Source organism: Ornithodoros turicata, chromosome 10 (genome assembly GCF_037126465.1).
Source record: "Ornithodoros turicata isolate Travis chromosome 10, ASM3712646v1, whole genome shotgun sequence".
NCBI lineage: Eukaryota > Metazoa > Arthropoda > Arachnida > Ixodida > Argasidae > Ornithodoros > Ornithodoros turicata.
In genome coordinates, this window is record NC_088210.1 from 15,434,124 (window position 1) to 15,451,617 (window position 17,494).

At 43.5% G+C, this 17,494-nt stretch overlaps 1 protein-coding gene across 3 annotated transcripts in view; it reads right to left on the reverse strand.

Moving 5' to 3' along the window:
- The window catches only part of LOC135370633 (LIM/homeobox protein Lhx1-like), a 121,697-nt gene that overhangs the window by 97,916 nt on the left and 6,287 nt on the right, over window positions 1–17,494 (reverse strand). The window contains exon 1 of one of the 3 annotated variants that reach the window (XM_064604419.1): window positions 3,368–3,586. The exons of the other annotated variants lie outside the window; for them this stretch is intronic. Within the exon in view, the coding sequence (XP_064460489.1) occupies window positions 3,368–3,537 (170 nt within the window). The 5' untranslated portion in view covers window positions 3,538–3,586. Of the gene's footprint in view, window positions 1–3,367; window positions 3,587–17,494 lie in introns of those variants that run through there. 3 annotated transcript variants of the gene reach the window in all.

Genomic DNA, 17,494 nt, shown 5'->3' on the forward strand with positions numbered 1-17,494 from the left:
TTCTGTGTTAGTGCCGCGAAGCAACGAAAGAGCTAAATGCACATTTAGCTCTTTCGTCCCGAAGAAGGCGAAGCTTCCGCCGTAACGTAGACATCATCCCTAACTTTTATAATTTTTAAGTTTTAATAAACCCCTTTTTTTGTTACTTCCCCTACTTTCGTCTTCTGTCTCCCATTTATTTCAACTATATATATATATATATATGGCTATTCCGTTCGTGATATTGATTGTTTGATTTTGCGCAAAAGCATCCATATAGCTGTGGTGCGCCGAACAATGGTAAAGGGTGCCTAGATGGCTGTAACTGCCAGGCTATAGAAGTACTATAATAAAGTATTATTAATATAAAGTACTTAAAACACGGTTCTAAATGCTGGAGGCAGAACGTAATTAAGATGAAATACTTATGCTCCTAGCCAACCATCATCGGGAATGATATCTTTATCTGCCCCGATTTGTTCAAAACGGTAGGCGTACGCCTTTTTTGTGACACTTATGCTGTTCATAATTGTCACAGAAAAGGCGTACGCCTCCCGTTTTCAACAAATCAGAGCAGATAACGATATCATTCGATATGATGGTTGGCTAGGAGCGTGCTATGCGGTGAAGTTCATTTTTAAGAGTGTACGCGCCTCAAAAGAAAACACCGACGAAGGAAAGGTCATGTTTTTTGTCAGAACACAGTGCCAGCTGGTGTATGTCATAGGAATAGGAAAGGTCAAGCAAAATGAAAAGGCCCCGGAAAGCGGTTGTGAAATCGAATATGGTTTGAAGACACATGACAGACAAACAAAAAGTAATTATAGTACGGAGTAGAAAATACTGAAACCATTTTAGACAGAGTGCAAATACCTTTCGAGAAAAGTATTGACGAAGATACTGAAATACCTACGTATCTTATTACATTATAGTGTTTCACTTTCTTCCTCAATTCTTTTCAATACTAATAGCGCTCCGATGGCCATCGCCATCGAGCTCTTCCCATCGAGCACTCGCGAAGAAGCATTTAAGCATTCTTTCCTACGACATCGTACGCGGTGATCGCCTCTTAATTTTTATTTGCGACCTCTAAAACAGCATTTGAATACGGTACTCAAGACACGCGCAAGTTTGCTTATACAGTGGAGGATTCGAAACGGTCTTCGAAAGAAGATAAAAATGACGTTTCGTAGATGCTCGCAACGTCATAATCCACATAGTTGTATCGGAAGATGATTAGCATTGGAAATGAAGCGTTAATCTCTCTCTAATCCAATTAATCGCTTCCCCTCGCACTTTGTCTTTCTCGGGGAAACAAAATGGCGGTATTCTCCGTTCCAGCCCCGGGTTTGCATAATTATTCCGCATTACTGCATAATTTGTCGCCTTTGACTCCGGGCCAGCGCCGCACACTTCATTATTTGTAAGCAAAGCACTCATCCCGAAGACACACAAACACTCTTCAGAGAAGAGTGAGAGGGAGGTTGCAGTCAAGTGGTCCGGGGGGGGGGGGGCGGAAAGAGACAACAATTAAAACGCCGTTTGTCAAACGCGGCCGCACAGCGGCGCCATGGTCGCAGGACGTGTCATCGTGCCGCATGCGTGCCGCTTGTGGCCCATACTCTTCAACGCGCGAATTCTTCCAACAATGGTCCCTCCTCGCGATGCCAGTATTTACAAAGTGCGAGGGAAATCAGGGGAAGATGGGAGGAGGAGGGGGGGGCGGTATTTGAATCCGGAATCGATCAACGGGAGGAATGGGGAAAATCGGTTGCGTGCTTCTTGCCGGCTAATCGAGTCCCCCCCCCCCCACTCCTCTTTCCTCCCTCTGTCGACCCCCCCTCCCTCCCGGTGTGTGTATAACGGAATGTGTGCTATGCTGTCTATTGATAGGGTGGGCCGCGTCCATAAGGCATGGCGCGAGCGCGCGTGGAAACTCGGCCGTTACTATATAAGTAAACGCTATACGAGATATGTGGGCGGAATTATGATTGCGGGTTCGGTCCTGGTATTAGACGCGACGCTTTGCATAGCTGGAAGTTTGGCGAAGTTTTGCGGGGTACTTGAGACGCGCGGACTTCTTCCCGCATGTGCGACCACGCTCGCGAAGCTTAGGAGGTGGAAACTTGGGCTGAGGTGTGAGACGGAGCGTGTGTGTGTGTGTGTTTTTTCTCTTGTTTTTTGCTTGTTTTTGTTAGAAGCGGTGTCCACGCAACGTACTTGCGTTTCTTATTTAGCGGTAGAAATTGTCGTACACCTAAACTGGAAAATTCAACCACGTGATCATTATTTATTATTATTTTATCGTTATTTGTAGGAGCATCTACCGTGTACACTCTTAAAACAGAACTTCATTGCATAACGCGCCGGTAGCCAAGCCATCATCCCGAATGACATCGATCTCTCCCCCGTTTTTTTTTTTTTTTTCTTTTGCGTATCTTTTTTCTTTTTTTGACAATTAACATGCCGTAATTTTCGGTGTATAACACGCACCTTACAGATTGTTCGTGTCGCACGCGGCATTAGTGTTAGACACTTACAAAGTCAATAACGAAGCAGAAAACACGTCATATACACCTCTAGGCATCCAGCCAGAGGTCAGCACGACTGGCGGCAATACACTAAGCACAGCTCTATGTACCATGATACACTATATTGTTCATGACCCGTCGTTGTACATGATTTGTCGGGGCAAAGCCTTATATTGTAAGGTTGTATTGTAGGGTTAAGGTCAATTGCATGGCCTCAGGAAAGACTGTGTCATCACCCCGCGTGTTATACAAGGTCACTGACGATATATATGCGGAGAGGTATCGATGATATAGCGCGCACTCATAGACAGCGCGCAAGGCCTATTTTTTTTTCATATTTTTTTTCGTGTACAGCACGCCTGTTATAACACCGAAAATTACGGTAGCTACAAAAGTGTCACTAAATGGCGCACACACCCCTATGTCAACGGGATGATGGTTGATACGAGCGTGTGATAATTGTCACAAAAAGGGGTAGAGCTTTCCACAAATCAGGATTGGATTGGAATTCGATTGGATGGGCAATGAAAGAAAAATATGGAGATGTTAGTCCTGATCCAGTCAGGGCTGGCTACTCCAAAACGCGTTTGAGGGTGGAACAATAGAGCCAGAAAAAAAAGAGAGAAAAACAAACAAACAAACAGGAAAGAAGTAGAGTGGGTCAAAGCATAAAGGAAAAAGGGGAAAAGGAAAGAAGTAAATCAGGACTTAACGTTATGACAGTATAATTCTGTGGAATGGTTAGCTTATAGAGCGTGCTACGCTGTCTAGTTCCGTCTTTAAACTGTAACATGTACTTTAGTTTATAACGATCGCGCGAACTTTCACGTAAAATGACGTCATGCGCGTGTACTTACGACATGGTGAAGTACGGTTCCACGTAAGTACGCACCGGCCTCGGCGCATAAGTATACCACATTTCGTGTCCGGCATATTCTCCCGAATAATAGCAGGCCACATTGGGAACGTAGTGGCCCGAATAGCAGGTACCATTCGGAACGTACTTGTCCGAGGCGCACGCGTTCATATTTTCCCGTGTCACGACCCGTCACGCCGCAATCACAACCACCAGTCCCAGGCAAAGCAGTACTTGTAACTGGCAGATAAGTTGACGAGTGACCATAAAAGTTAGCGTGACGTTAATGAGATATGCGGCGGTATCCTGCGGCGAAATTAATTTCTGGAATTCTTCTTTGGGTACGCGGAAAAACGAGATTAGGAGAGGTGAAGTCATCAGGGTACGAGAGGCGAGGACAATGTCTTGCATATGCGCGACAGACGGGCAGAGACGTTCGCTCATTTCGTTGCACCGTCTGACTTTTCTTGTTCTGGTAAATATACTATATACATGGTCGTGGGACAAACGAACCGGTAACATGTGTTGTGTAGCGTTTGTAAGTACACAGGTGTTACATCGCTGCCGCAAGGCCGACTCTTCATGGAAGCTGTGCTGTAACACTCGCGGTGTATACGATGTATATGCTCGAAGTGCAACGGAAAAAAGAAGGTGTTAAACATTTGTTCCGTAGCGTCGATAAACGTATAGCATTGTACCTGAGGCAGAGCACCACGATTTCCAGGTGCGTGATTTGGTTGCTTTTCTTTTTTTTTTTTTTTTTTTTTACTAAGGAAGGATTGTCGTTGGAAAGGCAGTTGAGCACATACCGTGCGATTGAAACTAAAAGCCACAGTCGAAGAAATTAGAAGCCGTGGAACCTGTTTTGCGGAGCCTTTTTGTACGGCTGCCTGATTTCGAGCGTCCCTATATACTCCTCAGCCGCGCAAGGACCGGAAGTCTTCGTGGCACCGGAAGTTGTGTCCGGGGGCTTGCTTACGTTTACGCGATAGTGTCATGTAACAAGCCGACTGTTTGCTGCGTTTTCCACGGTATTACAGGCATGTTGGTGTATGTTTTTTTTGTTTTTTGTTATTGCGGTGGTTGTTATGTGGTTGTTTATCGGCGGTCATACATTGGTGATCCCCGGTTAGGTGACAGTGCTGGTTTTTGATTTCCTATACAATGTGATTGTGTGGGTCGTCCTCTTCCGTCTTCTTTTCTCTCTCTCTCTCTCTCTCTCTCTCTTTGTTAGCACTGTAACTGATCGGGCTCGAGACGATGGGCCTGTACTTACTCAACACTGGGTGATTTTTTTAAGACTTACGGACCAGGACTTCCTTGATGCGACTAAACGAAACTGACAGTGATTTGTTCTGCATTTAGAGACATGTCACTATTGAAATCTGCATTTGTGCGATGCTAGCATCAAGATGAGGTTAGAGCACGAGGTCACGATCATCTACAACCACACCACTGTAACGCATCAATTTTTTTTTCTTCTATTGTTGTTGTTGATTTTTCTTTTTACCAACACGCTGCGTACGACGAGGTAATCATAAAAATCGCTTTTCGTTATACGTTCCATCTCATCGTTCCGTCTTGGAACCGGGTATACTGACATACCTGAGTGTTCGTCCCTCATCAGTCATCACTCAATCGCGAACGCGCAAGGCCCGACGAAAAAGCTTTCAAAACGCTGACCACAAACAAAGCAAACGAGCCTGGCTTTCACTGGCGTTAAGGATTGCATAATTCACGCTTGATTGATGACCAGATCGCGCGCTTTTTTTTTTTTAATCATTTATCACACTCGAAGCGGAGTGGCTCGAGGAAAACAAAACATCCCTTAATCGTGCAGCTCGAGTTGGATGCACTTGAGTTGATCGCGATTGAGATGTCAGTCGCATTGCATAAAAAGGGGGCGGTGAGACGTTCCCTGTGAAGCGTGAACGGCGAATATGTGTACACTGGCCGATGCATGTGCCCTCGGAAGAATGGCGCTTTCTCCACTGCGCCTGTATGCGGTTAATTGGACGTGCACACGGCGAAGTGTGGGAAGGGTTCCGGTTGTATACAGGGGGCAGTCACATGTGACAAGCTCGGGAAAGTGCTCTGTATAGGTTAACGTGAGGGCCACAGCGCAAACACTGAGCTAGCTTGTACTCGTGGATGAGCTCGTTCGCAATGTAAAAGAAACAGTTGGTATACACCTATGGACTGCAGTGTAGCAAGGTGGCGTTCCAGTCGTCGACCCCACCGTGCACTCTTAACGCAGTCACCTCAGGCTGCACGCCAATATTGGTCCAATATTGGATCCATATGGGCTGCCAATATGGGAAGTGCAACCAGGCTCCATATTGGACCAATATGGGCTGCCCATATTGGCAAGCCCGATTTGCCCCCCGCCACCCACCTCTCTTCGAATCAGAGTCGTTAGCCCTGCACTCTAAAAACCGAACTTCACCGCATGGCACGCTCAGCGCCAACTATTGCCACGAATGATAGGGCTATAGCTTCTGATTCGAGGAGAGTGGAGGGTGTACGCCTTTTATTGTCACTTTGGATATAGGTACTATAATTGACACAAAAAGGCGTACGTCCCTCTTTCTCTTCGAATCAGAAGCGACAACCGTATCATTCATGGCAATGGTTGGCGCAGAGCGTGCTGCGCGGTGAAGTTCTGTTTTTAGAGAGTAATACCATAGCCACAAGGCAAACCTAATGCATTAAACGGAATGGCAGTAACTTCACCTCCTAACCAACCATCATCTCTAACGACACACTCTTAAAACAGAACTTCACCGCATAACACCCTGTATGTGCGCCAACCATTGCCACGAATGATAGGGTTACCTGTTCTGATTCGAAGAGAGAGGGGGGCGTACGCCTTCCTGTGGCAATTTTCATATATCCAAATTGACACAAGAAGGCGTACGCTCCCCTCTCTCTTCGAACAGAACAGGTAACCCTATCATTCGTGGCAACGGTTGGCGCACATACAGGGTGCTATGCGGTGAAGTTCTGTTTTTAGAGTGCATCATTTTCTCTCCTGATTTGTTGAAAACAGGAGCCGTACTCCTTTTTTTTTGTGACAATTATACAGGACATAATTGTAAAGACAATTTACAAGACAAGAACGTAGTTTTATTTTCACGTACACTCTTAAAAACGAACTTCACCGCATAGCACGCTTTTAACCAACCATTATCTCGAATGATGTCGTTATCTGACCTGATTTGCTGAAAACAGGAGGCGTACGCCTTTTTTGTGACACTTATGCTGTTCATAATTATCACAGAAAAGGCGTACGCCTCCCGTTTTCAACAAATCAGGGCAGATAACGATATCATTTGAGATGATGGTTGGCTAGGAGCGTGCTGTGCGGTGAAGTTCATTTTTAAGAGTGTACCATTCATATCTCATGTCTTATCATATATCATATGATAAGATATTCATATATCATGCTGAACAATGTGCCCTGGGGTATAGTCTTTTTTTACTCCGCGTGTTAGCGCCGCGAAGCAACTGTGGCTATAGGGGTGTAGTGAACTACAAAGAGAGACTCATTGCGTCACATATATCGTTTCTACGTGTATTTCTCGTTGTTGTTGTAATCCTGTTGTAACCAGTACAATAAAGTATTATAACTTAACTGTCTTTACCATGGCAGACGTGGGTACTGATTGACCGATATGTCAGCCTGTACAGCAGAAAATTATTTTGCAAATAGAAATAGAAATGTAACATATGCATTTAAGATAGAGATGAAAATATAAAAGTAAATATGCAGAAAGGTGGCTGCTCATCGGCAAAACCGTCTGGACAATATTGGCAATATCGGTTCAATATCGGTGTATTGCCTCAAGTCAGAGATGGCTGCAGAAAACTAAAAAAAAATAACTTTTGAATAAAATTGAATATGTCTTTATGAATATATGTGAATATGTCTTTTTGTACCTGAGGAAGTGTGATCCACACTCTAAACACGTACAAGCGGCGTACAAGAGAGAAGGGGCCATACGCCCCCCTCTCTCTTCGAATCAGAAGCGATAACCTATCATTCGTGTCAATGGTTGGCGCAGAGCGTGCTATGCGGTGAAGCTCAGTTTTTAGAGAAAGCTTGTACATATTAAATTTTTAGAAAGCTTCACTGTAATTTTCTGAGTTTTGTACTGTCTTTACCATGTAAACTATTGTCTGTTATTTGTTGTTATTACCTGAAATATTATACGTTAGCAAAAATTATCTGGTTAGTGCTGAGGCCTATATACGCCTTGCGATTACGAGAAACTAAGAGAGAAAAGACGGTAAATTGTATAATATACTAACTAATTGTATTAAATTTTATTAATTGCCTATCAATTAGATTCTGTTCTGTACGGTGTCATACCCCCACGCAAGGGGAGCCATCCTGCGTTCCAATATACATTTAGACGTTTCTTTATGCATATATATATATATATTTTTTTTTTTTTTAACTGCAGCGAATGTTCGGTTGCAGCTGGTGCCTTATATGAATACCTTTGAACACTCTCATATATCAAAACTCACAAAAAAGAAAAGTCATATTTGTCGCAGAGAACCAATTATTTCGTGTTCAGAATCGTGTCGTAATCACCAACACCTTGTCATCGTGCAATCTAATTATTCCCTACCGAACAATCTGTTAGGCGTAATGCAATGATATCTGATTTCGACAGTGCGGTTCTGACCATTGTCCTTTCAAATCTTCTCATCAACGTCTTTCTTGGAATTATCCCGCCATGTACGAGACATAACAAACCTAGTGCAAGCAAGAGCAGAATATGAAATCGTGGTTTCTGCTTCATATAACGCGAACAGCAAGTAGGGGAGTGCAGTAAATATTCTGGCGCCAGTACAAAGAAAGAGCATTGGAGAAGTGAGATATGCCCTTCGTGCTTCTCTTCAGTCTTTTTGTTTCCCTCCTGCTGCAATCTGTATAGAATGAAGTCGTTACGTGAAAGGGGTGAATCTTCTATGAGATTATTTAAAGTTGACAATGAAAAAATGGCTAAGAAGCAAGCGAGCTGGTGAAGATGATGCATAATGTAAAACCCCGAGACTAGGGAACACGAAAGGACAGACACAACACGAAGTCTCAAACACAGCTGAAAATTTTACTTCACATACAACAAATATATACACAAACAGAGCGAAGGGAACAACCAGTTGAGGACAAAAATTGTCAGTTCGGGGGAACAACAACCCCTAGTCTCGGGGTTTTACATTATGCATTATTTAAAGTTGTTTAGCTTAGAGTTAACCCTCAATACGTGAAGGGCCTAAATGTATCGGAATAACGTTAAAAATTGCAAATGTTGCAAAACTGCATATGTTGTGCCTAAAAGGTTGCAAAGTTCCACCTGCTATACCTACGAATGATACTCTTAAAAATGAGTTTCACCACATAGCATGCTCCTAGCCAACCATCATCCCGAATAACAACGTTCTCGTCCCTGATTTGTTGAAAACATGGGGCGGAGCCTATTTTGTGACACTTATGCTGTTCATAATTGTCACAAAAAAAAAGCGTACGCCTCCCGTTTTCAGCAAATGACGAAAGATAACGATATCATGCGAGATTATGGTTGGCTAGGAGCGTGCTATGTGGTGTAGTTCATTTTTAAGAGTGTAGGGTTACCGCTTCTGATTCGGTGAGCGAGGAGTAGGTGTACGCCCTTTTGTAGAATTTGGTTACGTGATAATTGCTTTTACCACCCTTTACACCCTTTATCAGACGCTATGTCGACCTACAATCTTAAAAATGAACTTCACCACATAGCACGCTCCTAGCCAACCATCACCCCGAATGACAACGTTCTCGTCCTAGATTTGTTGAAAACGGGAGGAGGAGCCTATTTTGTGGCCATACGGCACAAAATAGGCTCTTCCTCCCGTTTTCAACAAATCAGGGGCGAGAACGTTGTCATTCGGGATGGTGGTTGGCTAGGAGCGTGCTATGTGGTGAAGTTCATTTTTAAGAGTGTAGGGAGTAACTATATAGAAGTTACCACCTTTTCACACCCTTTTTTTCTTACAGTGTGTGGTATCAGTCTCGACGATTTAGAAATATGCATGCCCCGCATATGCATTATACATGCGCTCATGCGCACATATAATTGTCTCACCGCGAATTATCATGAATTATCATTATGTCCCATCAGGGCATGCTGCTCCCAGCATTGACAACAGTAAAAATTTCAAGACCGCGTTCGTGATAAGCGCACTTAAAACCGCGATGTGCGCAACGGACTCAAGTGTCGTTGACGTCTCATTATCCTGATTGATTGATTGATTTTTAAAAGAAAAATCATTATCCTTGTCATATGTAGTGTATATATGCTCCCAGTCGGTATCATTGGTGTCGTGCTGACTGGAAGGTGGTGGGTTCGAATCATACCACTGGGCACCGGCGCATTCTAACTCCCCTGTCACCCCACTCCTTCCTGATGTCCTCTCTCCATCTGTCCACGTCTGCATGCCCCTCATAACCACAGTTGCTTCGCGGCGCTAACACGAAAGCAAAAAAAAAAAGCAAAAAACTCCCAGTCGGATATCCAAACAGCCGCAGATTATAGCTGGAGAAAAAGAAACTAATAAATAAAAAAGAAACAAAACGCTCACCGCAAATCTCACGTCGTCGGATCATATTTCGAGACAGGAGAATGGATCTCAGCTGCACTCGCAAAGTACAATGGGCTGTTCTCTGAAGGAGACTATGTTCTCCGCATTTTTTATTTTTTTGTTTCACTTCGTACTTGATAACCTAACGTCTGGAGGCGAAGGCAAGTGTTTCGCTCTATAATGTTGCGACAATATATATATACGTTACGTGCACGCTGTCGATAATACCTCGCGAAGAAGGGCCCCTGGGATATGCGCATGTCTAGACACCATGTGCACGAAGGCTTGATGTGCGTGCGGCGTTATATTTGCACCTGTGTACACCTTTCGACATTCCGAGCGCGCGAGAAGTTGCAACGTTTTTCTCGTTTTAATGGCAACCCAACGAAGGCTCCCATATAAGCGTGATTGATCGATTGATTCGAAAACGGTGAGATTGTTGGTGAGGAGGGACGGACGCTTATACGTTTATTCGAAGGAGTCCATGACGATAAAGCTGGAACATTGGCAGCTATCCCTTCACTCTTAAAAATGAACTTCACCGCATAGCACGCTCCTAGCCAACCATCATCTCGAATGATATCGTTATCTTCCCCGATTTGTTGAAAACGGGAGGCGTACGCCTTTTTTGTGACAATTATGAACCGCATAAGTGTCACAAAAAAGGCGTACGCCTCCCGTTTTCAACAAATCAGAGCAGATAACCATATCATTCGGAACTATAGTTGGCTGGGAGCGTGCTATGCGGTGAAGTTCATTTTTAAGAGTGTTGGGGTACACTATTTTTTTTTAAATTCCGCGAAGCAACTGTGGCTGTGAGTGCCGTACAGATGTGGACAGATGGAGAGAGGACAGCAGAAAGGAGAGGAGGACAGGGGGGTTAGTACGCGTCCTGGGCGGACTTCAGGGGGAACTGTGACGACATTCGTCTGGAAAGTCTTCCGAAAACCTCAGACAACACAGCTGGATGACTGGATTCGAACCCGTGTCACCTCCCAGTCTCAGCGTGGAAAGCGATCGATCCATCTTAACCACTATACGCCACGGGAGCTGGTGGGGTACACTATTAAAAAACTAAAAAATAAAATAAAAGGGTGAGCTGTAATTCCCGTTTTCTTTGGGCGGGGGGGGGGGGGGGGAGTACACCTATGCCACATATATGTATCGCTCCCGCTGTGGAGTCTCCTTAACGAGGGTAATGGAGAGTAATTGTATGTACACTCCGAAGGGAGTGATATATATGTGGCTATATATGTCGATATATGTGTAGTCCCCAAAAAGGGAGTTTCAACGCACTTTTTTTCTAATGAGTGTAGACGTATCTACCATCTTCACATTTTCCTTTGATTGATTGGCTGGTTTAAAAAAATGAAGATGTTAGTTCCAAACTACTCGGGGCTGGCTACTCCAGGACGCGTTGTTTCGGGTCACGTTTTCCTTTACACATCCATCCTTTCATCGCTTCTACTCTTAAAGCTTCACGCCATAGCACGCCGAAGGCCAACTATTGTGCACAATGATACCGTTATCACTCCTGAATTTTTGAAAGCGCGCGGCGTACGCCCCTTTTCTAGCAGCTAACGCACTTGCGTAATTGTAACAAAAGGACGCACGCCTCTTGTTTTCAACAAGTCATGGGAGAGAACGATGTAATTCGCGATAATGGTTGGCTAGGAGCATGTTATGCGGTTCTGTTTTTCAAGAGTACCGTTATAACTCCTTATTTGTGGGGGCGTACGCCTTTTTTTGTGGGCACTAACAAAGCTCAAAAATTGTCACAAACGGGCGTACGCATATTGTTTTGAACAAATTCAACGTGTGGGAGAGAACGATGTTATCCCCATAGGGAATGCATTCAGGTGATTCCCCCTTAAGTGGTGAAGTTCTGTTTCCAAAGAATACGTTCAGCACATCTCGATCATTCGTGTAATAACTTGGATTGGATTGGATTGGATTGGACTAACAACGAAAAATATGAATGTGCGTTAAAGCCACGCGTAAGGGATCGTTTGAAAAGCGAGCGTTGCACAAAATACATTTGCATCACCTGACACATTCATATCTACACACTCTTAAAAATGAACTTCACCGCATAGCACGCTCTTAGCCAACCATTATCTCGAATGATATCGCTATGTGCCCTGATTTGTTCAAAGCGGCAGGCGTACGCCTTTTCTGTGACACTTATGCGGTTCATAATTGTCACAAAAATGGCGTACGCCTCCCGTTTTCAACAAATCAGGGCAGATAACGAAATCAATCGAGATGATGGTTGGCTAGGAGCGTGCTATGCGGTGAAGTTCATTTTTAAGAGTGCACCTGTAAACCCCGTGCTTTATTATTGCCTCATGGTTGCAATTCTGCTTTCTTTTGTGGAAGACATTGGTAGAAAGCGGGCTCCTGCAGCGTATGATGACACGCTTCATTCCCTGCCTCTGTGCTAAGGCGAGCGAACAACATGCAGGAACCGCAGCACGGTTGTCTGTGCGGGGGTGTCGTCTGCTATCACGACGGAAGACAGAAGCCATTTTCATTTTGGTTTATTTTATTTTGGGAGCGTACATTTTCGAGCGTTTTTACGTACGTGACAGTTGTCGCACAATGGCGGGCGTTTGGCTTCGTTTCCAAATCACGTGACCTCGACATTCCCCACAATACACCCGGCAGAAGATGCGAGAAACGTCATAGCTTTCTTCTGTTACGTGAGTGCGAGCGCTCAACGTCGTGTCCTCACGTACACTGCTAACCGTGGGGAATATCCGCAAGACATTCCGTAGCAAACGACAGGAAAAGACGCTGACGGTGTCGTCTGCTAAGTGGGCAATGCGCCACTCCCGATATCCCAGCACCGCGCGAATGCAAGTTCCAAGAGACGGAACTTGGGGTGAGCAGATTTTTGTGCTTTTTCTTCCACTAGAATCTTCCGTGAGGATATCGCTCGTGTGAATACACGGTGTAAAGACAGAACTTTGCCGCGTAACACACTGAAGACCATGCCCACTGCGCTGAGTGTTACAGTTAGCGCCCCTGATTTGAAGAATGAGCGGCGTGTACGGATTTTTGTGACAATTAATATACAGTCAAATTGCCACTAAATGGAGTACCCCCCTCTTTCTGCATAGAGATTGGTTCTGAGCTTGGTGACATCTCGTGGAGCCAATCGTTACTCAGATATGATATCGTTCTGTTTCCTGACTGGAAAAAATGGGTTATAGACGCCTTTTTAGGACAGTTAATGCAGAATGAAAAAGAAGAAGAAGAAGAAGAGAGGCGCACGCATCCTATTTTCAATAAATCAACAGCGATAGCGATGCCGTTGGCTAAATAATAGTAGTCTAGTCTAAATAAATAAGTAGTCTAAATAAATAACTAGTCTAAATAATAGTAGAAATGGGTGACACATTTCGTTCACTATTTGTGAGAACGTCAGACGAACGCACGTTACAAACTTCAATGCAAGCACCACAGGTGACCTTCGCGGGTTTGTCACATACTATTGTATACACTTGCGTAATGCACCTGGATAGTGGAACTGGACCAATATTGTGATTTTCACGCTCTAGTGTCGTGCGGTGAGGTCTAGTTTTTAGAGTGAAGGTCAGGGATGTAATGTCATTAATTACTCATCATCCACATGCCAAACTTCACCGTTGAAGGACAACCTTGCCGAAAAACAATGCCGTTATCTCGGCTGATTTGTGGAAAAATGCATTTTTTTTTACACTTATGCAGTTATATTAGTTATCACAAAAGTGGGCGTACGCCCCGCACTTTTCACAAATTAGATTTGATAACGGTATCATTACTGTGCAATTGTGTCGTCATCAGCGAGTTTTGTGCTGAATTTCTGTTTTAAGGGGGATATTACCCAGTAAGCTCTACACGTTAAATGGCAAATTATCACTACATTTGTTGCCATGTCAACATACAGCTGCGGGACGTCACCATCGAGGCATTCCTCGGACGATTAAAAAAATACCTCTATGCATTCTAAATGAAATGAAAAAGACATCAAGAATGAGAGACAGCTGTATAGGTCTCTGATATCAGGTGTATATACAGCAAGATGGATCATAACATATTACAGTTTGAAATGCGCCAATTCTTTGCGGACCTTTCGACGACTGTCTACATAGTTGACATTTGCTCACACCTGCTGAAATGGCGCTTTCGTCATGTGAAAGTATTAACTTCGCACGAATGGGTGCGAACAATTTCCGTCGGATACTTTCTCGGAAGGTGATAGAGAGGGTTAGCGAGACCTTTCTTATAGTTTGTGCTTTCGGGTGAACACTTCATTGTTCGACATTACAGCGAAAACATGCATGTGTGCCCCCTCACAGATTGAAAACATTCTGATGCGGCTTTCAAATTGAAAACTCGTTCCTTGACACTTGCTTGTCTGTTGCACAACTGCTGATCGTCAAAGCGCTCGGAAACTGGATAATTCTTCACTTTATTTTTCGACTTTACTTCGATATATTTACCTTGTTCTCTCTCTTCTTTTTTTTTTTTTTTTTTTTGTGTGTTGAAACACTTTTCGTAACACTTGATCTCTTAATGCTCAGTTCGTCGGAGGAAAGACGAGACGGCAGTCGTACAGAAATTTCAGTAAATCAAGACACCCCTATACCCACATATATAGACGCATGTTTTTGCAATCCCAAGTTGCTTTCATGATCATCAATGAGAAATGAAGTCTGAACATAATAATTGGCTGACGAAGTTGGTGAGTATTTCTCCGGCTATATATACAGCGACAAAATCATCGCATCCCCAACAACCTCGAATATCCTCTGGATATACGAATAATGTCCTAACGAATTTTGTACGTCAGATGGATGTCCTCAGAATATCCTTCGGACGTACTAATCCGTTAGGACATTATTTGTACATCCAGAGGATATTCGATGTTGTTGGGGATGAGGCGTGCAGCAATGTCGCGACTTCACTTACCAGTCTGCGCTGGTTCGATGATTTTTATCGTAGAATTACGTCTTTCCTATCGTTTACGTGACTGACGCATTACGCAATCTCATGTAACGTCGTCACGTCACACAGTCTGAAAATGTGCAGAGCACCCTTTTTCGTCTATATGCCTCCTTCACCAATTTCGTCGCAACGCCCTCAAACACGATCACCGAGTGACGACCGTGAACGCCATCTGCGAGGGGTTCCTCAAAAGTGACTCAGAACTGTCCACTAGTAATGTAACCTACACGCCAATGTCATCAACAATAACTATTATATTCTGACGATGAAGTGGAGAGGCTTTGTACCCAATGTCATCAACGCATCACAGAAGTCACCAAAGTCAATTCTATGTATGCTCCCAAAACCTCGGGAACCTTTTCAACGGAGCGAAACTACCCATTTTTCTTGTTCCTTTCCGTGGGTTTCAGGGGATCTTTGTGGGAGTAGCAGAATTCGTCAGGCGACGAATATTCAATATCTTCCTTTATATACATATATATATATATCTTCAAACTCAAACTCCCCAATTTTTCTCTCTTGTCTCAAATTATGAATAAGTTTAGTAGGCCTTAAAAGCCGTGAATATTAAAGACTTTTTTTTGTCGTTGAACAACTACTGTTATCAGGTGTTACGAAACGTCACGGACGTACATCAGGAGTTGAGAGAGAGAGAGAGAAAAAAAAAAAGAAAGTAAATCGAGGAAGTCCCCTACACAGCAGTTATTTCCCAGTCTGGTCCCATGACCCCGAAATTGTGTTGGAGAGATTTACTGAACGAATTTCACATGGGTACTACACTCACCAGTTCTCTATACACTATAAGAAAAATAAAATAGAAGAGAAAAAGCAGAGAAGCACTCAAATTTAAATTGTTCCTCTTTTCTTGCAGAGTGTATGATCGTGATTCTCACATTTTCTTATAATCAATCAATGAGTTACCACGATATGAAGACACGATATGCCACAAACGCCTTAAAACGCGCTCTGCATCGTTTATCGTTCGAGCAGCAAACAAAAATGGAAAATGGTTATAAATAAAAGGTTGCTAGAGCTTCGAAAAATAAGAAAAAAATCGTATATGTACACTCAGGAAAGGAGGTGTTAAGGTACACGCAGAACAATGAGAGGTAGTGAATAATAATAAAAAAAATGCGATGCACATAGTTAGGTTGTTGTTTACAAAGATCGCAAGCTCCGCATCACAATAAAGAGACCCTTTCATTTACTATACTACACACACGGGTGAGGCTCATTTGAAACAAAAGATTAATTTACATTTAAACCCAATAGATCACACAACTTTCGCGCTTTGTTCGGTACACACGCAATACACACCGGTCGTATCACAGAACACTGATTAACGATACAACGCTTATTAACTAACGGAGATCGCTATCTTCAGGAGTAAATGCCTCTGCACAGGTATATACACAAAAGGAAGCGGCAAAGAAAGAATGTTTCAACTTCAACGTATAGACAAGAAAGCGTTATAATTTGTAGACACGGGCGTGATTTATGCAACTCTGCCTTTTGTTCGTAACGAAGTGCATACCTGGAAGGACAACACAATCCGCGCATAACAAAGTGTTAACACCTTCTTTGTATTCTTGACTGATTAGATGAATCACGGAATCACGTTTTAGCCTACACTCTTAAAAATGAACTTCACCGCATAGCACTCTCCTAGCCAACCATAATCTTTAATGATATCGTTATCTGCCTTGATTTGTTGAAAACGGGAGGCGTACGCCTTTTCTGTGACAATTATGAACAGCATAAGTGTCACAAAATAGGCTCCGCCCCACGTTTTCGACAAATCAGGGACGAGAACGTTGTCATTCGGGATTATGGTTGGCTAGGAGCGTGCTATGTGGTGAAACTCATTTTTAAGAGTGTACACTCTTAAAAATGAACTTCACCGCATAGCACGCTCCTAGCCAACCATAATCTCGAATGATATCGTTATCTGCCCTGATTTGTTGAAAATGGTAGGCGTACGCCTTTTTTGTGACAATTATGAACAGCATAAGTGTCACAAAAAAGGCGTACGGCTCCCGTTTTCAACAAATCAGGGCAGATAACGATATCATTCGAGATGATGGTTGGCTACGAGCGTGCTATGCGGTGAAGTTCATTTTTAAGAGTGTATACTATTCCCCATATCCTTAATTTACCGATTCGCTTTGTTTTCCCCCAAACAAAGTGACAACTTCTTATCTATATATATCCACTGTATACAACAAGTATAGACATAAAGGCCTGTGAACTTTTGCCCCTTGTCGCGAAACAGCAGGGCGCGAAGTGTCACATATATAGCGCGGTGTGCAGGTGCAGAAACCAACTGCTTCTGTCCTACCGAGTGACATTTATATATCGCTTAACAATGATGACGTATCAGTGATATATGGTCGGACAAATAATGACTTTTCGAAAAGAAATCGCGTCAAGTACGTACACAAGGGCGCAGTAGTATACGAGGGAATGAATTGTGCGTGGAAGGTGTTTTCAGAGTAATGTTTCCGGAGGA